The 24,017-nt window shown below is 43.5% G+C and overlaps 1 protein-coding gene across 3 annotated transcripts in view; it reads left to right on the forward strand.

Annotated features, from left to right (window-relative positions):
- Positions 1-22,192, forward strand: part of LOC138246414 (zinc finger and SCAN domain-containing protein 30-like) — an 86,461-nt gene extending 64,269 nt beyond the window's left edge. For 2 of the 3 annotated variants that reach the window (XM_069201010.1, XM_069201011.1), the window contains exons 4-5: positions 4,685-4,987; positions 21,187-22,192. In XM_069201010.1, coding sequence (XP_069057111.1) covers positions 4,685-4,987; positions 21,187-21,977 — 1,094 coding nt within the window. In that variant the 3' untranslated portion in view covers positions 21,978-22,192. The remainder of the gene's footprint in view (positions 1-4,684; positions 4,988-21,186) is intronic. The other variant, XM_069201012.1, reaches the window with a different exon arrangement.
- The last annotated feature ends 1,825 nt before the right edge of the window (positions 22,193-24,017 follow it).

Genomic DNA, 24,017 nt, shown 5'->3' on the forward strand with positions numbered 1-24,017 from the left:
CATCCAAAGGATTGCAGTTCCATACAATGCTAGCTGTAGCAAATCCAGAGTGTTACAGATCCATACAATGCTAGATGTAGCAAATCCAAAGTTCATTAGTTTCTTTCACTCCAACTGAAATTGTAGCAGTAAATTCTCAAGCTTCATAATGTCAGCAAAGTTTCATTACCCAATTCTAGTTATCCTTAGCGTTTATCTCCAATGCTCATGATTTTAATTACACTGCGTGTTTCCTTTACCCATATACAAGTTCTGTACCACTTCTAAACAATATTTTAAACTGTAAAGCGGATATTTTATCTAGGAGATATGATTTCCAACACCTACTTGATTGAAGCGTAGGGTGCTGCGCAGGACCGCTGTCTAGCCAGATGCACTGATTACGAGTGGCTGGAGTAGGGCATGGTCCTTATTTATAATGGAAGACCCAAGATGGTGCATGAGATCGAAATCCTTGCAAGATCTCGTCATCCTGTGCTGAGGAATGAGGAAACACTGCCACATACTATCAGCGAGCGAGTGCAAAGAGCCGCACATAGACCTTGCAGAGGAAATAAAAGCAGTTAACATACATGCAAAAGAGTGCTATTACTAATGCGGAACACCTGAGATCTTGCACTACGCTGCCCACCTTTTTTCAGACTACTAAGGACATAGCTGTTTTGAATCACCTGAGCCGGGAGAAACGTTATCTGTTTTCAAAAAGCATCAGGAATCCCCAAGTGGGTAGCTGTTCACACTATATAAGCATGTTTAACTTACTATTACAAGGTTTCACCTCTAACTGGACTTTGGAGCGGCATGACAATACTACATACAGCTAATGTCTCAGATTACCCATTGAGTAGTGTCTCTGAGTTAGTAGTGTCTCAGGTTTACACATGTACACATGCTCCTATTGAGAAATAGTGTCTCAGTCTTTACACATGTTCACATTGTAGTGTCTCAGTTTGGTTCATGCTGACTCTTACAAATAGCGTGCTCCCATTTTAGTTACTCAGCTTGACTCATGCTCACATATCCCCACGACACCCCAGAAACAGTTCAAAGGGATTGTATTATCTAAGACCGAGAGATGGCTTGACAGTTTTGAGATTCATGACAGGCAGTCCTTGTAGCAGTACAGCAGTCATTCTTTATTTCAGAGTATCCACAGGTCTAGAAGTGTACTAAGGTGGTGGTGGTGGTGGTGTCTGAGGTCCAGTATTTATACACAGCTGTGTCTTTGAAGTGGAAAGACGCTTCTAGTGGCAGGCCCGTTGCAGTGCACAGATGCCCTGTCTTCCTGGTCCTGGCTTCAGACTAACTACAGGTTCTGTACACAGCCTGTTGTGTGAAGACAGGACACAGCCTGTTCCAGCATAGGTAGGTCTGTGCCCAGCTCCTCACTCCCAGCTTACCAGTGTTGGCCCATACAGTCACGCCTAAGCTTCCCATTGTGTCTAGTTTTCTAGGAGGAATACACAAAGCCCAACTGTTAGCTACACCCAGTCATGTCACCCAGAGACAGGCTGCAGGAACCAAATGGCCCAGGCAAGAACATGCCAACTTTGTAATAGTTATTACAAAACGACATTGCCCTTTTGGGAGACAAACTTAACAACAAAAACATCCAATATTATTTGCATGCAGCATAGGTCCATGATTATTTGGAAAGCATCCTTTATTTTATATACAAAAATATATTCTCTACTCTTATAAAAATTAATACAAAAGAGTCCCCTATCAAAACACCAAAAAAGAAGGACAAAGAAAAGTGCAAGAATATCAAGTGCTCGTGATTAGAAAAAGAAGAAAGAGAGCATAAATCTCACACCTATCCATTCAAAAACATAAACCTAGAAGAACAGCCTGTTGGTTAATCCTTTTTCTGCACTGAATCAATATTTGATTTTAACAGCATTGGATCCCCATTTCGGTCCTTCCTTAACTCTACGGAAAGAAACCACATCCAGGCTCAAACATCATCGTCGACATTTCAACCCCCTCTAGCTCTCGGGCTAATTCCGGGCTCCACAACGGGTCTTCTTCAGGACTAGTCGATAGGGGACCTCCTCATTTCAACACATCTCATGAAGCGACAATCTTCTCCAATATCGCTTCAACTCAACCCAAATCCGAAGTATATAGGAACTTCCTCCTTCGATTATATTTTCACCAATTGCATTCCATGTATCATTTCTTCAAATTTAACTTCTTCCCAGTGTCTCGCTAGTCTGTCTCTCGAGACCTCCAATGTCAATTAAAAGCGAAGACATTGGCAGTTTAAAGGGAAGGCTGTTCTTCTAAGTTTATGTTTTTGAATGGATAGGTGTGAGATTTATGCTATCTTTCTTCTTTTTCTAATCACAAGCACTTGATCTTCTTGCACTTTTCTTTGTCCTTTTTTGGTGTTACGATAGGGGACTCTTTTGTATTAATTTTTATATGAGTAGAGAATATATTTTTGTATATAAAATAAAGTATGTTTTCCAAATAATCATGGACCTATGCTGCATGTAAATAATATTGGATGTTTTTGTTGTTAAGTTTGTCTCCCAAAAGGGCAATGTAGTTTTGTAATAAGTTTCAGCCCAGCCCCTTTGGGTCTTTTCTGGGTTACCCTCTGTGCTTTGTAATAAACTTTCTAATAGTGGCATTTTCAAAACTGTAACTTAAAATCCAACTTCACCATAGACTAGGATTTTAAATTCTGATTCTGAAGACAGCAAACATGAATTGGTTATCTATTCCCATTTGGAAAATACCCTTTCAGGTGTTACCCCACGGTAGAGATAGGCCTTGCAGTAGTGAAAAAAATTTGAAAAGTACATGTCTTACCTTTTTAATACATTGCACCCTGTCCTTTGAGCTGTTGCGGGCCTACCCTAGTGGTGATGTCTATGTATTAAAAAGTAAGGTTTGGACTTGACAAAGGTTTTACTTTGACAGGTCGAAATGGCAGTTTAAAACTGCGCTCACATGCCGTGCAGTGGCAGGCCTGAGACATGTTTAAAGTGCTACTTAAGTGGGTTGCACAGTCAGTGCTGCAGCCCCACTAGTAGCATTTAATTTACAGGCCCTGGGCACAGGTAGTACCACTTTATTAGCGACTTATAGGTAAATGAAATATTCCAATTGGTAATAAGCCAGTGCAGCCATGTTTTAAGCAGAGAGCACAAGCACTTTAGCACTAGTTAGCAGTGGTAAATTGTACAAAGTCCTAAAAACAAACTCAGCAAAAAATGAAGGAGTGAAGACAAAATGTCTGGGGATGACCCTGCAGAAAGGTCCAATTCTAACACTTACATATGATGTTTAATTTGACTATGATTAGTGTTTTGAAATGTTGTATATTTTTGTTATATAATTGAAGCTGATAACTTATTTTACAGCCCAGAAGAAGCAGTGTTTTTACTGTGAAACACGTGTTGGCTGTGCAAGCTCTGTGTTCTTTTGAACTATGTCTAACAAAAATTTATGCTGTTAAAAGATAACATGGAGCCTGAGACTTTGTGAACCATTGTAACAAGTTGTATATTATGTTTTGTTGTCTCTATGTGATCTAATGGAGTGTGTGTCAATAGATTTTCTTACACCAAACAAGAAGAATAAATGTTAGTTCCAGTTAAGAAGTATTACCTTGTTGGTTGTATTAAATACTTTACTACTCCACACAGCTTTCTAATTATGTTATACACTTCTAACAATATATGTTCTTCAATGTTGAAAATGTAGCTAAAAGAATGACAATTTGAGACAGGAGCCTAAGTTGTCTGACTAGTGGTCAGTGATGGAAGGGCCCACCACATCATACCTTTGTATACATCTCAAAATACGCATGTCAGTTATGCTGTAAATTATATTACTGTTGTTTTATCCAAGGCTGCCTTCCTACCCATGTGCGACACCGACAGATTTGAGGTGAAAAAGGAACAATTGCTACATTTATTATTGGAATGCACAATAGTGAATGAATTCCAGTAGAAGATCTGTTGTAATTTACTAAAATAACTATTTCTGGTTGTAACGGAAGTGTATGGTTCCTGTGTAAATGCTGATGAGGGAGTGTAGTGTGGTCATGGTAATCTCTAACTGACTGCCACTCATCTTGTGGTAGTAACAAGGGCTGACATATCTAGGTTTTAATAGTACACTGAGCTCCCTGTAATACACCATTGGTGGGCACAGCATAATCCCATTAAGAGAGTGAGCATTGGAAGACTGTAAGTGGTTTCAGAGTGAGAAATAGTCTCTTCCTGAGAGGTTTTAGTGTTGTCAAACCCTACCAATATTTTCTTTTTATTAACAAAGAATGGGTTGGAGTACAAGGCTGTTTGCATGTTTACCTGGGTCAGTAATTTCTATTAATGGTGTGAAGTTGAATTGCTACTTTTTATGAGTATTTATTTTATCACTTGTTTAAAAATGAGTGACAGTGTAATTTATTCAATTTGAGTTGTACTCGAAAAGCTATACCCGTTGATTAAGAATTTTATTGTGGGGAAAAAGTTTCAATAAAAATAATTAACCTTCATATTTCAGTGCATTACTAGTAATAGAATCTAAAGCATCTTAGCAGTGTGTGAATACCAGTGAGGTGTACAATAGGGTACAAAGGCAGCAGACTCTTTTTACATATCAGTCCATGAATGCTTTTCATTCTGAATAGCTGTAATAAAGTGCGTTTATTTTTCTTGGTCAGGAAGTGCAGCAGAAGAACCTGTGATTATACTGCAGTTAGAAGATGTACAGCCGGACAGCGTGACACAGTGTGGTGAAGAAAAAGTGGAAGACAAAAATACCATTACAGAATTTGTGGTAATGGGCCATGAACATTTAAGAGGGTTTGATGAACGGAGTAAAGACTTTCAGGAGTGCCCTGAGAACCAGATGGTGGAAGAAGAGGAAGAGTTTCCTGAATCTGATGATGGAGTGAAGATTGAACGTACATCACCAGCTGGGCTAATCGTCACGTCAGCAGGATTGGGAATTAAATATGTTTCAGGTAAATACATTTTGAATACCTTCAAATAATCACATACTTAATATAAAGGATAGAATAATGCAAATCATGAAGAAAAAAAAGCAGGCTGTCAGGGCCCTTAGGAACACAAGCAGAGCCTGACTGTAAAAATGTTTGAGCAAGTCACTCCTATTGGGTAGCAAACCTCTAATCACTTCAGTTCTTCCTTTTGTGGAGTCAGGGAGGTAAATGGGATCATACACGCCTGTTTCTGTTGCTGTATTGCAGAGGTCTAGAGGGCTTTACATTAAACTGTAGCCATATTTATAGATCAGGTATTGTATTTTAAATCTACAGCCTAATGAAATGGCAAGCATTGCAAAGACCTCATCAAATGGGCAGTGGACCCTTTATAGATAACCCATAGACTAGATCATTCATGCAGCCTGCATAGCTCAAAGTATTTGCAACTGGTATGCAGAGATACCACAAGCTTTGATTGGGTAATGCCCCCCCCACCCTCTCCCCTCCCCAACTATTATCAGGTATTGCTTGGTGGCATAGTGGAAGAATGCAGATAAGGTCCATGAACCTTAAAATGACTTTCAAACCATAGCTCTGGATGTGAAGGCTGAAGTTTCTTTTCCATTTTTTGCATAACTGGAGTTAAATCCAGATTGATTTATACAGATGGGTGGACTTCTGGATTTTAAAATGCACAGTGCCTAAAAGCAGTGTCTCTGTTTTGGTGGCATTTAGCTTTGAACGTCTGATTCCTATGTAGTAACATAATAATTCCTATATTGGTAGTACAGCAAATAAACTCTCCTGGGATGATTGATTGACGTGTGAAGACATTTTTTGTTTGTTCTCATAAGCAAGCTCTAAATCTAGCCTCCTGATAACAAAAAAGAGCACTACCGCTTTGGTGGCCTCTCTGAGTCCTAAGCAAGTCAAGCCAAACGTGTTCAGTCGTGATGGGTGGACAGCTGGCCTTCGAGTTTCAGATTGTATTCTTTACATCTATGGCAGGATCTTGGAATGTGTGAGTATGAGTGCAGTCAGAGAAAATTCTGGAGTTATTTTTCACATATATTTCTTGGCAGGTTTTTGGCCCATCCTGAGAGCTCATGGCTTTGTCACAATCTGTGAGTGTTGGGGAAGATTAGAATGTGTGTACAGACAAGCCTATGTCACACATTTTCTGACATCGTTATAGATTAGTTTCATACCTTTCGCTTGTGTTCAAGCTGTTCTACAGCCTGTGCCTTTGAGCTTTAAGTGAACTACTCCCATGCTTTAGTTGCTTAACAATTTGTTGAATGATAATGTTGGCAGTTGAAGAGAAAAGATTGCTTTGTGTTGTGCAGTGAGGGGTCAATTTCGGCAGCTTCAATGCCTTGTTTCTCAGTAAGCGTTTGTCGTTTACAGAGCATCTTGACATAAATACTTGCACGGAACTGGATACAGTGGCATGCTTTAACCCCTTCGCTGCCAGGCCTTTTCCCCCTCCTGTGCCGAGCCTTTTTTTGGTTATTTGGGGCAGTTCGCGCTTAGGCCCTCATAACTTTTTGTCCACATAAGCTAGCCAAGCCAAATTTGCGTCCTTTTTTTCCAACATCCTTGGGATTTTAGAGGTACCCAGACTTTGTGGGTTCCCCAGAAGGAGGCCAAGAAATTAGCCAAAATACAGTGAAAATTTCGGTTTTTTTTTTTAAATGGGAAAAAGGGGCTGCAGAAGAAGGCTTGTGTTTTTTTCCCTGAAAATGGCATCAACAAAGGGTTTGCGGTGCTAAAATCACCAGCTTTCAGGAACAGGCAGACTTGAATCAGAAAACCCAATTTTTCAAAACAATTTTGGCATTTTACTGGGACATACCCCATTTTTACGATTTTGTGTGCTTTCAGCCTCCTTCCAGTCAGTGACAGAAACGGGCATGAAACCAATGCTGGATCGCAGAAACCGCAACATTTCTGAAAAGTAGACAAAATTCTGAATTCAGCAAGGGGTAATTTGTGTAGATCCTACAAGGGTTTCCTACAGAAAATAACAACTGAAAAAGAAAAATATTGAAATTGAGGTGAAAAAAACATCAATTTTTCTCTACGTTTTACTCTGTAACTTTTTCCTGCAATGTCAGATTTTCGAAGGCAATATACCGTTACGTCTGCTGGACTCCTCTGGTTGCGGGGATATATAGGGCTTGTTCATCAAGAACCCTAGGTACCCAGAGCCAATAAATGAGCTGCACCCTGCAGTGTGTTTTCATTCTATACCTGGTATACAGCAATTCATTTGCTGACATATAAAGAGTGAAAAATAGCTATCAAGAAAACCTTTGTATTTCCAAAAAGGGCACAAGATAACGTGTTGAGGAGCAGTGGTTATTTGCACATCTCTGAATTCCGGGGTGACCATACTAGCATGTGAATTACAGGGCATTTCTCAAATAGATGTCTTTTTACACACTCTCTTATATTTGGAAGGAAAAAATGTAGAGAAAGACAAGGGGCAATAACACTTGTTTTGCTAATCTATGTTCCCCCAAGTCTCCCGATAAAAATGATACCTCACTTGTGTGGGTAGGCCTAGCGCCCGCGACAGGAAACACCCCAGAACGCAATGTGGACACATCACATTTTTTTAAAGAAAACAGAGGTGTTTTTTGCAAAGTGCCTACCTGTAGATTTTGGCCTCTAGCTCAGCCGGCACCTAGGGAAACCTACCAAACCTGTGCATTTTTGAAAACTAGAGACCTAGGGGAATCCAAGATGGGGTGACTTGTGGGGCTCTGACCAGGTTCCGTTACCCAGAATCCTTTGCAAACCTCAAAATTTGGCTAAAGAAACACGTTTTCCTCACATTTCGGTGACAGAAAGTTCTGGAATCTGAGAGGGGCCACACATTTCCTTCCACGCAGCGTTCCCCCAAGTCTCCCGATAAAAATGATAAATCACTTGTGTGGGTAGGCCTAGCGCCCGTGACAGGAAATGCCCCAAAACACAACGTGGACACATCACATTTTTTGAAAGAAAACGGAGGTGTTTTTTGCAAAGTGCCTACCTGTAGATTTTGGCCTCTAGCTCAGCCGGCACCTAGGGAAACCTACCAAACCTGTGCATTTTTTAAAACTAGAGACCTAGGGGAATCCAAGATGGGCTGACTTGTGCGGCTCTGACCAGGTTCTGTTACCCAGAATCCTTTGCAAACCTCAAAATCTGGCTAAAAAAACACGTTTTCCTCACATTTCGGTGACAGAAAGTTCTGGAATCTGAGAGGAGCCACAAATTACCTCCCACCCAGCGTTCCCCCAAGTATCCCGATAAAAATGATACCTCACTTGTGTGGGTAGGCCTAGCGCCCGTGACAGGAAATGCCCCAAAACACAATGTGGACACATCACATTTTTTCATAGAAAACAGTGCCTACCTGTGGATTTTGGCCTCTAGCTCAGCCGGCACCTGGGGAAACCTAGCAAACCAGCGCATTTTTGAAAACTAGAAACCCAGGGGAATCCAAGATGGGGTGACTTGTGGGGCTCTGAGCAGGTTCTGTTACCCCAAATCCTTTGCAAACCTCACAATTTGGCTAAAAAAACACGTTTTCCTCACATTTCGGTGACAGAAAGTTCTGGAATCTGAGAGGAGCCACAAATTACCTTCCACCCAGCATTCCCCCAAGTCTCCCGATAAAACTGATACCTCACTTGTGTGGGTAGGCCTAGCGCCCGTGACAGGAAATGCCCCAAAACACAACGTGGACACATCACATTTTTTGAAAGAAAACAGAGGTGTTTTTTGCAAAGTGCCTACCTGTAGATTTTGGCCTCTAGCTCAGCCGGCACCTAGGGAAACCTACCAGACCTGTGCATTTTTGAAAACTAGAGACCTAGGGGAATCCAAGATGGGGTGACTTGTTGGGCTCTGACCAGGTTCTGTTACCCAGAATCCTTTGCAAACCTCAAAATCTGGCTAAAAAAACACGTTTTCCTCACATTTCGGTGACAGAAAGTTCTGGAATCTGAGAGGAGCCACACATTTCCTTCCACCCAGCGTTTCCCCAAGTCTCCGATTAAAAATGATACCTCACTTGTGTGGGTAGGCCTAGCGCCCGTGACAGGAAATGCCCCAAAACACAACGTGGACACATCACATTTTTTTAAAGAAAACGGAGATGTTTTTTGCAAAGTGCCTACCTGTAGATTTTGGCCTCTAGCTCAGCCGGCACCTAGGGAAACCTACCAAACCTGTGCATTTTTTTAAACTAGAGACCTAGGGGAATCCAAGATGGGGTGACTTGTGGGGCTCTGACCAGGTTCTGTTACCCAGAATCCTTTGCAAACCTCAAAATTTGGCTAAAAAAAACACGTTTTCCTCACATTTCGGTGACAGAAAGTTCTGGAATCTGAGAGGAGCCACACATTTCCTTCCACCCAGCGTTCCCCCAAGTCTCCGATTAAAAATGATACCTCACTTGTGTGGGTAGGCCTAGCGCCCGTGACAGGAAATGCCCCAAAACACAACGTGGACACATCACATTTTTTCATAGAAAACAGTGCAGAAATGGCCTAAAATAAATTTGTCCCCCCAACCCCCCCTGGGAGCGACCCTTGCCTACGGGGTCGCTCCCCCTGCGTGACATTGGTGCCAAAAAAAAAATCCCTGGTGCCTAGTGGTTTCTGCCCCCTTGGGGGCAGATTGACCTACAATCGGCCAATTTGCCCCCAAGGGGGGCAGAAATGGTCTAAATACAATTTGCCCCCCAGGGGAGTGACCCTTGCCTAATGGGTCGCTCCCCATTTCTAAAAAAACAAACAAACAAAAAAAAAACACAAAAAAAAATTTGCCCTGGCGCCTAGAGGTTTCTGCCCCCCCTGGGGGCAGATCGGCCTAATAACGATAGGCCACTCTGTCCCCGGGGGGGGTAGAAATGGCCTAAAATAAATTTGCCTCCCCCACCCCCCCCCCCTGGGAGCGACCCTTGCCTACGGGGTCGCTCCCCCTGCGTGACATTGGCGCCAAAAAAAAATCCCTGGTGCCTAGTGGTTTCTGCTCCCTTGGAGGCAGATTGACCTACAGTCGGCCAATCTGCCCCCAGGGGGGCAGAAATGGTCTAAATACAATTTGCCCCCAGGGGAGCGACCCTTGCCTAATGGGTCGCTCCCCATCTCTAAAAAAACAAACAAAAAAAAAAAACACAAAAAAACAATTTGCCCTGGCGCCTAGAGGTTTCTGCCCCTCCTGGGGGCAGATCGGCCTAATAACAATAGGCCGATCTGCCCCCGGGGGGGCAGAAATGGCCTAAAATTAATTTACCCCCCCAGGGAGCGACCCTTGCCTACGGGGTCGCTCCCCCTGCATGACATTGGCGCCAAAAAAAAAATTCCCGGTGCCTAGTGGTTTCTCCCCCCTTGGGGGCAGATTGACCTAAAATTGGCCAATCTGCCCCAAAGCGGGCAGAAATAGCCTAAATACAATTTGCCCCTCCAGGGGAGCGACCCTTGTCCAAGGGGTCGCTTCCCATCTGTAAAACAAAAAAAAACAAAAAATCCCTGGTGCCTAGTGGTTTCTGCCCCCCTTGGGGGCAGATCAGCCTAATCAAAATAGGCTGATCTACCCCCCAGGGGGGCAGAAATGGCCTAAAATAATTCCCCCCCCCCAACCCCCCCCCCCCCCCCTCCCGGGAGCGACCCTTGCCTAAGGGGTCGCTCCCCTTGCGTGAAATTCACGTAAAAAAAAAAATCTCCCTGGTGTCTAGTGGTTTCTGCCCCCTCATCAAAATAGGCCAATCTGCCCAAGGGGGGCAGAAATGGCCTAAATATAATTTGCCCCCTATGGGAGCGACCCTTGCCTAAGGGGTCGCTCCCCACCTAAAACAGAACCAAAACAAAACAAAAATAAAAACAAATAAAAAATGATCCCTGGTGCCTAGAGGTTTCTGCCCCCCCTGGGGGCAGAAAAGGCCTTCCCAATAAAATGCCCCCCCTGGAGCGACCCTTGCCCAAGGGGTCGCTCCCTTATGTCAATTTCACACAAAAAAAAATAATCCCTGGTGTCTAGTGGGGTTTCAAAAGCCGGATTGCAAGCAATCCGGCTTTTGAAACCCTGGGAGAGACTTCAAAGGGAAGGAAATACATTTCCTTCCCTTTGAAGCCTCTCCGGGCCTCCCCCAGTGATTGAAAGAGAAATGCTGAGCATTTCTCTTTCAATCGCGCTGGAAGCAGAGCTTCCAGCGCGATGGGGAAGACCCTGTGACTAATCAGTGCGCGCTCGTGCGCTGTCACAGGGGGGGTGGGGGGGTCGGGGTGGAAGGGGAAGGGCTTCCCCTTCCATCCCTGACTTTGGGGGGGTGGGGGGAAGCACACAGAGGGAGCGAGAGCGCTCCCTCTGGGCTGTGTGCCGAGGACGTAGTGGTTACGTCCTCGGCACAGCAGCACTGTGCCGAAGGACGTAACCACTACGTCCTCGGCACAGAAGGGGTTAAGGACTGGATTAATGTGCAAGGACTTACACAATTGATTTTCCACTGTTTAATTCTAGTTCTCTTTTGACAGTGCTTATGACCACTGTTGGTCATAATAATCTCTGTTTATTTTGATAATATTGTAATTTCATGCTGCTTGAAACCACTTCTTAGTGCTAGTTCTATCGTATGGTGGTAATAGAGAATTTACACAGCATATGGTGACACTAAGATCCTGTTTTCTGACTCTGAAGTATTCTCTTGTTGGCTGCAGGGAGTATGTTACTTCTGGTAAATGAGTGGTGTTAGACCTGTCATCCTTGGCGTTATTTCCCCTATCTTTTTGTTTTCTGACCTCCTGTTTTTCTGACCTCTGTTTGCTGGCTTTAGAACTTTGGGTACTTTTCCACTGCTGATCAGTGCTAAAGTGCATGTGCTCTTTCCCTAAAACATGATAACATTGGCTTATCCACAATTGGCATATTTATTTAATAAACGTATAAGTCCCTCTTAACGTGCACTACTTGTGCCCAGGGCCTGTATATTAAATGTTACTAGCTGGCTTGCAGCACTTTAGCCATTGCAGAGCCTTTGTGTGCAGTTTTAAACTGCCATGTCGACCTTGTAAGTTAACCCTTTGCCAGGCCCAAACCTTCCTTTTTAATACATATATATCACACCTAAGATAGGCCCGGGACAGCCCCAGTGGCAGGGTGCAGAGTATTTGAAAAGGTTGGACATATACTTTTGAGCTTTACCTGTCCAGGTAGTGGAAAACACTTAAATTCATTTTTCACTACTGCTTTTCCCATCTCTCCCGTAGGTTAACGTTAGGATTTTCTTATTACATTTTATAAATGTAATTTCAAATTGGGAAGAGATGGGATCTCCAAGTTTGGCGTCTCTCGAATCACACTTTAAAAACTCAACTTATGGTAAAGTCGGATTTTAAATTGTAGTTCTGAAAATGCCACTTTTAGAAAGCTGGCATTTGTTTTTACTTTAAATCATCTAGTGCCTTCTGCCTGTCTCTGAATACATATCTGAGTCAGTGACAGCTGGACTCTTGTGCATTCCCTTCAGAGAGCCACACACATAGAGAGTTTCATTGTGACTGAGTAGTCATCTACATATTGATGGGCCATCCTGGGTAGGATAGGCGGGAGGAGCTGACACACCTGAATGGGCTTTCTCCTGAGCCCACACAGAGGGCTGCATGACCCCCTGTAGTGTGTTTGGAGCCAGGGTAAAAATGACAGGCACTCTGTGCACTTCAAATGCCTCTCTTTGAAATCTCCCCAATTCAGAGGCACAACTGGGTATAGGTACTGAACCTCAGACACCCCACCATATCAGAACACTTTTGGACCTCAGGATGTTCTGCCAGGAAGAAGGACTTCTGTGCTGCTGAAAGGATTGTCACTTTGATGGACTCCTGCTTTGCTGTGCCAACCCTCCTTGCCTGTGAGTGAGTGTAGGAGGCTGGCCTGGCTTGCAGTGGGTACCAAGGGGTACTTACACTCTGTACCAGGTCCAGTTATCCCTTAATAGTGTAGAAGAGGTGTTTCTAGCAGCTTAGGCTGATAGAAGGTAGCTATAGCAGAGCAGCTTAGGCTGAACTAGGAGACATGCAAAGCTCCTACTATACCACTGGTGTCATATGCACAATATCATAAGAAAACACAATACACAGATATACTAAAAATAAAGGTACTTTATTTTTATGACAATATGCCAAAAGTATCTCAGTGAGTACCCTCAGTATGAGGATGCCAAATATACACAAGATATATGTACACAATACCAAAATTATGCAGTAATAGCAAAAGGAAGTAATGCAAGCAGTGTAAAGTTACAATAGATTGCAATAGGAGCACATAGGTATAGGGGCAACACAAACCATATACTCCAAAAGTGGAATGCGAACCACGAATGGACCCCAAACCTATGTGAGCTTGTAGAGGGTCGCTGGGACTGTAAGAAAACAGTGAGGGTTAGAAAAATAGCCCACCCCAAGACCCTGTAAGGTAGGTGTAAAGTGCACCTACAACCCCCAGAGAGCACCTAAGTCGTGATAGGGGGATTCTGCAAGGAAAACCAACACCAGCAATGCAACAACAGTGGATTTCCAGACCTGAGTACCTGTAAGACAAGGGGACCAAGTCCAAGAGTCGCGACAATGTCGAGAGTGGGCAGATGCCCAGGAAATGCCAGCTGAGGGTGCAAAGAAGCTGCCACCAGATGGTAGAAGCTGTGGATTCTGCAAGAACGAAGAGGGCTAGAAACTTCCCCTTTGGAGGATGGATGTCCCACGTCGTGAAGAAGCTTGCAGAGGTGTTCCCATGCAGAAAGACCGCAAACAAGCCTTGCTAGCTGCAAGGGTCGCGGTTAAGGTTTTTGGATGCTGCTGTGGCCCGGGAGGGACCAGGATGTCGCCACTTGGATGAGGAGACAGAGGGGGCGCCCAGCAAGTTAGGGAGCCCTCACAGAAGCAGGCAGCACCCGCAGAAGTACCGGAACAGGCACTTGGAAGAGAAGTGACCCGGAGTCCACCCGAAGTCAGAAAAGGGAGTCCCACGACGCCGGAGGACAACTCAGAAGGTTGTGCACTGCAGGTTAGAGTGTCGGGGACCCAGGCTTGGCTGTGCACGAAGGAAATCCTGGAAGAGTGCACAGGAGTCAGAGCAGCTGCAAATCATGCGGTACCCAGCAATGAAGTCTAGCGTGGGGAGGCAAGGACTTACCTCCACCAAACTTGGACTGAAGAGTCACTGGACTGTGGGAGTCATTTGGACAGAGTTGCTGAGTCCCAGGGACCACGCTTGTCGTGCTGAGAGGGGACCCAGAGGACCGGTGATGCAGTCTTTTGTTGCCTGCGGTTGCAGGGGGAAGATTCCTTTGACCCACGGGAGATTTCTTCAGAGCTCCTGGTGCAAGAAGGAGGCAGGCTACCCCCAGAGCATGCACCACCAGGAAACAGTTGAGAAAGCCGGCAGGATGAATTGATACAAGGTTGCAGTAGTCGTCTTTGCTACTTTGTTGCGGTTTTGCAGGCGTCCTGAGCAGTCAGCGGTCGATCCTTTGGCAGAAGGTGAAGAGAGAAGTGCAGAGGAACTCTGGTGAGCTCTTGCATTCGGTATCTGAAGAATTCCCCAAAGCAGAGACCCTAAATAGCCAGAAAAGGAGGTTTGGCTACCTAGGAAGGAGGATAGGCTAGTAACACAGGTAAGAGCCTATCAGAAGGAGTCTCTGACGTCACCTGCTGGCCCTGGGCACTCAGAGCAGTCCAGTGTGCCAGCACACCTCTGAATCCAAGATCGCAGAGGTCTGGGGCACGCTGGAGGAGCTCTGGGCACCTCCCCTGGGAGGTGCAGGTCAGGGGAGTGGTCACTCCCCTTTCCTTTGTCCAGTTTCGCGCCAGAGCAGGGCTGGGGGATCCCTGAACCGGTGCAGACCGGCTTATGCAGAGATGGGCACCATCTGTGCCCATCAAAGCATTTCCTGAGGCTGGGGGAGGCTACTACTCCCCAGCCCTGACACCTTTTTCCAAAGGGAGAGGGTGTAACACCCTCTCTCTGAGGAAGTCCTTTGTTCTGCCTTCCTGGGCCAGGCCTGGCTGGACCCCAGGAGGGCAGAAACCTGTCTGAGGGGTTGGCAGCAGCAGCAGCTGCAGTGAAACCCCGGGAAAGGCAGTTTGGCAGTACCCGGGTCTGTGCTAGAGACTCGGGGGATCATGGAATTGTCTCCCCAATGCCAGAATGGCATTGGGGTGACAATTCCATGATCTTAGACATGTTACATGGCCATGTTCGGAGTTACCATTGTGACGCTATACATAGGTAGTGACCTATGTATAGTGCACGGGTGAAATGGTGTCCCCGCACTCACAAAGTCCGGGGAATTTGCCCTGAACGATGTGGGGGCACCTTGGCTAGTGCCAGGGTGCCCACACACTAAGTAACTTTGCACCCAACCTTCACCAGGTGAAGATTAGACATATAGGTGACTTATAAGTTACTTAAGTGCAGTGGTAAATGGCTGTGAAATAACGTGGACGTTATTTCACTCAGGCTGCAGTGGCAGGCCTGTGTAAGAATTGTCAGAGCTCCCTATGGGTGGCAAAAGAAATGCTGCAGCCCATAGGGATCTCCTGGAACCCCAATACCCTGGGTACATCAGTACCATATACTAGGGAATTATAAGGGTGTTCCAGTATGCCAATGTGAATTGGTGAAATTGGTCACTAGCCTGTTAGTGACAATTTGGAAAGCAGAGAGAGCATAACCACTGAGGTTCTGGTTAGCAGAGCCTCAGTGAGACAGTTAGGCATCACACAGGGAACACATACATATAGGCCACAACCTTATGAGCACTGGGGTCCTGGCTAGCAGGGTCCCAGTGACACATAACAAACACACTGACAACATAGGGTTTTCACTATGAGCACTGGGCCCTGGCTAGCAGGGTCCCAGTGAGACAGTGAAAACAACCTGACATATACTCACAAACAGGCCGAAAGTGGGGGTAACAAGGCTAGAAAGAGGCTACTTTCTCACAGTGAGAAGGACTGGACCTGCATCTCTACATCCCCACAACCAAAGTGACTCCAAGAACTTGCTGGCTTGCCTCCTGTTCTGACGTCTCTGGGACATCAGAGACTTCCAACAACCCTGCTGCAGCTTCTGGACTCTATCATCTGTGAGTCCTGCCATGCCAAGTGATGCCAATCCAATCATGGGCCCTTGGAAGTGGGCTTTCTAGCTGTTTTGCCGTCGCCGCACCAGTCGGAAGCAATACACCCCCTTCGCATCTCAACCGCAGGAGACATCGCATCACCGGCTGCGCGTCTCGACTGCAAAGCATTACCTCCATCTAAGGGCGTTCAATATCGATGCATCTCCAATTGCGCAGCTTGGAACCAATGCATTGCCTACACTTCCAGGATTGATGACGAGGCATCGACACCGCTGCTCCTCACATCGCTCTTGGACCTCGATGTGGCCTTGAACCAAGGTAGTGGTCTCAGTGGGACAAGGTTGTCCCAGTATCCGACCCACGCTCCATCACTGTCAGCATGGCTTTTCAGATTTCACCTGGTCTAGTGCAACCAGATTGCCTTGGTTGGCACCTAATGCTTTTTAGCATTATATTTGCAGATATTCTTTAAAAATTCATATCTCGACTTTGAGGTATTGTTTTTTTTGTCCTTTTGGTCTTGTTTTATTCAATTAAGCTCTGTTTGTCTAACCTGGTGTGATTATTTGTTTGTGTGGGGTTTTCACTGTTTTGCTATTTTACAGTTTTTAAGTGTTGCACATGTACGTTACACATTGCTCCTAACTTAAGCCTGCCTGCTCTGTGCCAAGCTACCATAGGGTGAGCACAGTTTAATTTACGGTGTGTATCTGACTTACCCTGACCAGTGTTGTGGTTCCTGTTTGGATAGGGTGCATACCTCTGCCAAACAGAAACCCAGTTTCTAAGAAGTGGGGTGTGAATGGTTGAGTGAGAGGGTTACTTGGTTAGGCTATATTATATGTAATAGTGGACAGGAGATAGACCCCCTCCCATTGGATATGCAGATTGTTCTACAGTTACTGGGGATGATTTAGATTGTAAGGGAGGCAACCTCAATAAGTACATCAAAGCTGTGTTCCACTATGCTAAATTCATCAGCACAGAAAGTTCAATTAATTCTGTAATCCTGTGCAAGAGACTGCAGTGTTTTTTGGCTGGAATTATGAATGTATTTATGAGTGAATGAAGAAAATATATTGTGCACATGTTCACTAATAAGGCATTTTGGTGCTACAACAATACCAGAATGTGATTTACAGCAAGTTGACAGATTTCACAAACAGAACAAGTGGGTTTTCAAGGATTTTCTAAGCAAGTAATTGCAAATAATGAATTCAGTACCAATGGGATGATTATTCTAAAGCTTTGGACCAAGCAGGGAGAGAGACCTACCAGGAGCTCGAAATTTCTTAACTCCTAGCGTTTCAAAGAATAACCGTATTGGAACAAAGCATCCTGTTTGGCTCATGTTGCTTAAAGCTTAGCACAAGTGGGGATTTTTCAAAACCATAATAAACTTTTTGCCGAAGAGATATGGGGGGTTATTCTAACTTTGGAGGAGTGTTAATCCGTCCCAAAAGTGACGGTAAAGTGACGGATATACCACCAGCCGTATTACGAGTTCCATAGGATATAATGGACTTGTAATACGGCTGGTGGTAAATCCGTCACTTTTCCGTCACTTTTGGGACGGATTAACACCTCCTCCAAAGTTAGAATAACCCCCTAGGTCTTGAAAATCACCTTATGTATGACTGGCAGCTAATGTTGGGAGATTCGGGCCTAGGTAACAATGTAAAATCTCTTTGAACCACAGGCTTCTTAGATGGCAAGGTTTTGGATTCTCTGCAGTTCATCAGAGATAACGCAGGTTGCCTGAAATAAATAATGTTACAGTAATCTACTTTGGAAAGTATGCAGGCTGATACAATCAGTGTGTGATGTTGCGCAGAACTTGCAATATATTCATAACATTCGAAGATTGAAAAAGCAGTGAGATGAAACAATTTGTTTTAGAACATTGGAATGCTGGAGGCTCCATTGAAAACAATGGAGTGCTGCGGGTTTTTACTGGCCGGTAAAAGCCCGCAGTGCCAACATTCCAATGTTCGCTTTGTTCACAGCAACAGCTGTGAACAAAGCCTCACGGAGCCCGAGGGGATTTTAATCCCCTCGGGCTCCGGGATTTTATTATTTTTTTAATAGAACATTCTGCCCTGAATGGCAGAATGTTCTAATAGCCTTAGAACCCGCCGTAGCGGGCTCTACCGGCTATTAAAGTCCCTCTCCCTTGTTAAATGCCCTCGCCTTCGGCTCGGGCATTTAACGCGGGGAGCGGGCCTTTAATAGCCGGTAGAGCCCGCTACGGCGGGTTCTAAGGCTATATTGGAATCCAAAGATAGATCCAAGTTTAAAATTATCTCTATTGATTTGACTTGGGTTCAGAGGGCAGCGGGCCTCCTAAAGACATTGGCCAAAAGAAGTCCTGCCATTAAGATTTATGTTTTAATAGTGTGCAGCTGGAGAAAGTGGCAGGTGATCAGTTCTTAACCTCCGAAAGACAGTTCACATTATGAACAATATTGGGGGTTAACTGGTCAGGGTGAACAATGAAGTGAGTGTCATCAGCTTAGAAGGTGTTAGAGCAGCAAAGTCTTGTAAGCCGTAGCACTGTAGCAGAGGCAGAATGTAGATGGTGAAAAACAGTTGATTAGAACATGATTTAGATATTGGTGCAATAGCTCAAAAAAGACAGCTCCAGCACGCTGGTGATTTCCAGGCTATAAAAGGTTTAAATAAGTGAGAGTACTCTCCTCAACATTATTTACTGCAATTTTGTATTATTGATTACCACATTGATTTTTGAAGACATCCATTTGAAAGATAACCCCCTTTTGTTCCTTCCATCTGTAATTTTATGTTGTGTATGGACCCTCCAATTCCTAGCCCCCCAGCTCCCAAGCTGATTCATCAGATCAGCTGCCCCAATGTATTGGAGTTATTGCAAAGGTAATTTGCATGCACAACATGGCCTCCCCTCCTTCACCCTCACATTTAGCTCTTTCTAAAAGTATTATCTCCTTGAAGCCCTGCAATAACACCACCTTCTACCCTGCCATGCCCAAATATATATTTTTTTTAAATGTCTGGCACCCTGGGTCACACTAGCCTGTTCAGTGCTCTCTATTCCCACAGTTACACAGAAATATATTTAACATCCGAGCTAATATTCACATAATAAAATATCTGGTGTCCTGCAACCCTTTAACCACAAACCTCTATAACTTGTTCCCCACCACGCCCCCTGCATTTCTCCACCATTCTTTGGATCTGCTGCGAGCCTATAGGGGTAGGAGACAGCAGGTGACCGAGCAGACCATCCATTGCCATTCCACAACCTCTGGAAACGCAATAGAAGTGCCAGTTCACCAAAAATCAGAAAACCTGATTCAAGCTTTCAAATGTTTTTCACTGCTGCGATGTCCAACCAGTGAATAACTGGATTTCAAATCCAGCATTTTCACTAATGGCATACATTAGAAGATTTGATCAATAAAGATGTTGTCACAAAAGAGCCCAAGCTAGTCGTGGATGAGGAACTTTTTTCTTAGCAGTACAGGTAGCACAAAAACGTGCTTGCAAACGAAACAATTACCCATACAAATTATGAAACTATTCTTACATACTCATGGGGTTGCACTGTTTGCGCAACACTGTAGCTCATATAATCACCTCTTTCACTTAAAACTAATGATTGCATGTGTTCAGTTTTATACTACAAACTTTTGTGCTTAAATCTGTAGATACTAAGGGCCACATGTATGAATATTTGGAATTGCGATTTTGTAATTGCGATTTCATGCGAATCCCCATTAGGAAATCACAATTCCAAATGTAAGAAACTCCATTGAGTTTCTTTTGCGATTCCCGGTTGGTCGCAAATAGACCCACTTCATTAATATTAATGAGGTAGGTTGCAATTTGCGACCAACTGTGAATCGCAAAAATCACAGGGATGCTGGCCTGCTTGTGTCAGCAGACCACCATGTCTGTGATTGCTTTTAAATAAAGCAATCTTTTTTTTTTTTTTTAAATGCAGCCTATTTTGCTTAAAGGAAAACAGGCTGCGTTTAAAAAGAAAAAAAATGAAACGTTTCAGTTTCATTTTTTAAGAGTAGGCAGTGGTCCCTGGAACCACTGCCTGCTCTTAAAAAATGTTTTTGGGTGCATTCACAAAGGGGGAGGGGTCCCTGCGAATCGGCCCCATTGTGACGAGAAAAATGCTTTGTACACGTGGAACTAAGTGCTGCCTAGGACAGGCCTAGTAGTTTGTGCTTGGTGTACGCTAACTTTGTTACACGTCTCTAACAGCACAAATTAGCTGCAAAACTGTGCAGGAATGTCACTCAGAAAAAATCTCAATGGTCAAGAAGCATTAACTAAAACTATCTATGCATCACCTTTTGTTTGTTGTTTTGTTACTCTTACTAAACACGATTGATAGGATCAGACCTGTTGCTTAAACTCAGTGTACCTAAGATTTCAAGACACATTACTGCAAGGGCCTGAATGGCCGAAAGCATTCAAAATGGCTGTAAACATACAAGAGGTTCCTTATATTGTATTCCAGTGTGGTAGAAAGGTTTTGACTGAATTGCCCATCTATGGAAGCACCAAGACTTATTTTCATATAACTAGTCACCTTTCATTAATGAAGAAGGCTTACTTAACCCAGGTGTCCGGTGCAAGCCCAAGAGGGGAGGATCCATGCCAGTTTCCGTGTAAATCAGTGCCAATGTAAATGGTTTTCGTTTAGATTCATTGTGTGTTAATTTATTTTATGTGATAACATGAAAATTATGGATGAATCTGGCCTTCCTGTGCGGGCCACTCAGGAGCTAATCAAATGAATTCTGCTGGTGGGACTATTATTACTTACAAAGTGGTGGCTTAAGTCCTTCTTTCAATCACTTGTTCTTGTTCCAGTAATGCTAGAGACATGCCTGATAATGTTTCAACCATAGTCTTTTAGACACTTGCTTTTTAATGTGAGTCACAGGCTCTGCTGTACATTGTGCTGAAATGACCAAAGACCTATGTAATACTGTAGAGAAGTACATTAAGATACCATTTGAGCTTCAGAGCTAATGAGGGTTTCCGTCATTAAACCTATTAACAATTTAACTTCTTTCCTACCCAGCAGAGTTGGAATCACATAACATTCCTGTGGAGAGGGTGCGTGGAGGATATACCGAGAAAATGGAACACCAAAAAACTATTTTGGATCAAGCAACAGACATATTTCTCCAGTGTTCTGAGCAAACAGTAATATTCACAAAACAAAAAATGACTCAGAAAAAGCAGATCCGCGTTAAAGGACATCAACCATCTACAGTGGTGGACAACAAAGCAATGTACTCCAATGACAAGAAAATGCAACCAGAAGGAAGGACGTGTTTGTGTTCACATTGTGGAAATGTTTACAGAGCAAATGCGAGTGAACTTGACCGCTTGAAAAACTGCTCAGGAGAAAAAAAATATACATGTAATGAATGTGAGAAAAAGTTGTCTCTGTCTCCTATTTCCTCGTCGGAGCAAATCTTACAGCAGGAAATTAAAAAGGGGAACAACCTCTTTGTATGCGGTGAATGTGGGAAGGGCTTTAATCGGCGGCTACACTTGTCAATTCATCACCGAAAACACACTGGAGAGAAACCCTTCACATGTTGTGAATGTGGAAAAACTTTCAACCAAGCGTCTAATTTGGTCAGACATCAGCAAGTACACTCTGATGCTAAACCTCATGTATGCAGTCAGTGTGGAAAGAGTTTTAAGCGGCCATCCCAGCTGACAAGACACCAACTGAGACACACAGACCGTGAGAAAAAATATGCTTGTAGCATTTGTGGTCAAAGATTTACCCAATCGTTCAACATGATAGCACATCAACGAAAAAGGATATGTTGCCTGCCATCAGTGATACACACTTGAATATCAACATTTTACACTTAGCACAGCTAAAGTCACTCAAAAGAGACATTCAGTAACAGATGCTTGCATCCATACATTTGGAATCATGTGTTTTTTTTATAAATATTATAAAAACAATTTTAGCATGTGCTTAAAAGTATATATTACTTCAGCATGTAACATAAGAAGCAGATGAGTGGCCATTTTAAGGTAATAAATTTAACCCAGACATCTGACACATGGTCCCTCTTCGGCTCACCTTACTTTCAAGAGGTTTTTCCTTTCCACACTTGCTTGCTCAGTTGCAGTTCTGTCATCTTCTAGAAATAAGTTGAAAACCTGGTTATTTACATCTGAAATTATGATGATTTTTTTCTGTCAGTTCTTAGCATTGTGACACTCCTAGGAAGTAACTTTGCACCCTTTCACTTCATTCATTCATATGATAGCACAGGACAATCAAGTGCCAGGAGATTAATCAGAAGATTAGAAATGCACTGTGATCACCATTTGTATAGCATATTTCTTTAACTGGTTGCTGTCCACTGCATTTAACATACATTTCTGGTCCTTCTTGCTGACTGGAAACATGATTGTAATATGTTGACCACTAAGGTTGCCACAGGTTTGTTTAACAAAGTATAAAGAAGAAATTCCAGATCATCATGGCAGGCAAACAGAAACTTTTCATTCATCATATTCTTCATATGTACGTCTAATGTTGAATTATTGGAAGCCTTACCAGATGGCCTCTAGCAACCAAATGCCTTCTTTCCTTTCACTGTTTTTAAAGCGTTTAGAACTGGACTTTGGAACGTTCTCCTAAAGATGTGTTACTTTTATCTTCTAGTTCTAGTTGAAGTACTTTGTTGCCACAGAGCATTGCACTGAAAAAGTTTTTTTTTTTCTTTTTTTCTACTTGTAGTGTTTGGACACTTTAGTAACTACATGTATTTTATTTTGCTTCTAAGCCTGGTTTAGGATAGTTTCTCCTTTTTACCACAGCCGCCTTGTCTATTGAAGACAAATCTCACAAAAGAAAATTGTTAGCTTATTTTCACAAACAGGTTTCCCATTAAGGTCGCACATTTAGCATTCTTTCCTGAATCAAACTTCTAGTAACCATTTGCTGATGGTTGTTACTGGCATTTAGGCTTTTGACATCCACAGAAGTAGAGAAAAGAGTAGAAAATTGGAGTTGGTCACTGTTGGGTCTTGGATAGATTATCGGTTTTTAATGTTTTTATTGTATTCCGTTGTTTATTTTTTAATACATGTTCCTTTTTTTTCTCTTTTAGCATACTAATCGCACTGCCCTAAAACACATATGCTGCAACTGAGTGCAGGAAAACAATTGCAACTGGTTTCTATTCAGGAGGCGGATAAAAAGTTATAAAAACATTTTTCTTTTGCTGCGCTCTTTCCCCAGCCATTGTGTATTGCAACCCATATTGTTGTACGTCACATCCAACCACTCCTGTACGTATAGCAGGGGGTGCTGCCAGCTCAGGGTTCATATAGGTCATTGGGGAGGGCCACAAGTAGATATCAACACCAGTAGCCACTTCAGTTTTTGCAACATGTATGGGAAAAGATGTCTGAAGATACTAAAGTTATACTTGAAGTTAAGGCTATACCCCTGTGGGTTGTTCAGACTGGGCCCAGTCTTACTAGATATTGCCTACAGAATACATTTATCTCCTCGGAGAAGAGGACTAGAGGAGTAATTAAGGGTCTTACTGATGAGATGTTCATGACTGATAACTTGTATGTGTTCTGCACATGGTAGTAACGCACTGTTTTTTTGTTTGTTTTTTACCATCTCCAGGGCTGTCCTTCTTCTCTGGGATTAAGAGGTAAAAATGAGACTCCGTATTTCATCTTCTGTAAGGCGAACATCAGCTACAAGAGGCTCCACTGTCTCCACACAAGAAATATTTTGTTTCCATCAGGGTACAGTTTTCACACCCCAGTCATCATGCTGTCACCCACTCAATAAAAGCCTGAGACACTACGGTCCCATGACCTCCCAGATCCCCCAAAGAAACTGGTGGCCTCATC

Source organism: Pleurodeles waltl, chromosome 7 (genome assembly GCF_031143425.1).
Source record: "Pleurodeles waltl isolate 20211129_DDA chromosome 7, aPleWal1.hap1.20221129, whole genome shotgun sequence".
Classification (NCBI taxonomy): domain Eukaryota; kingdom Metazoa; phylum Chordata; class Amphibia; order Caudata; family Salamandridae; genus Pleurodeles; species Pleurodeles waltl.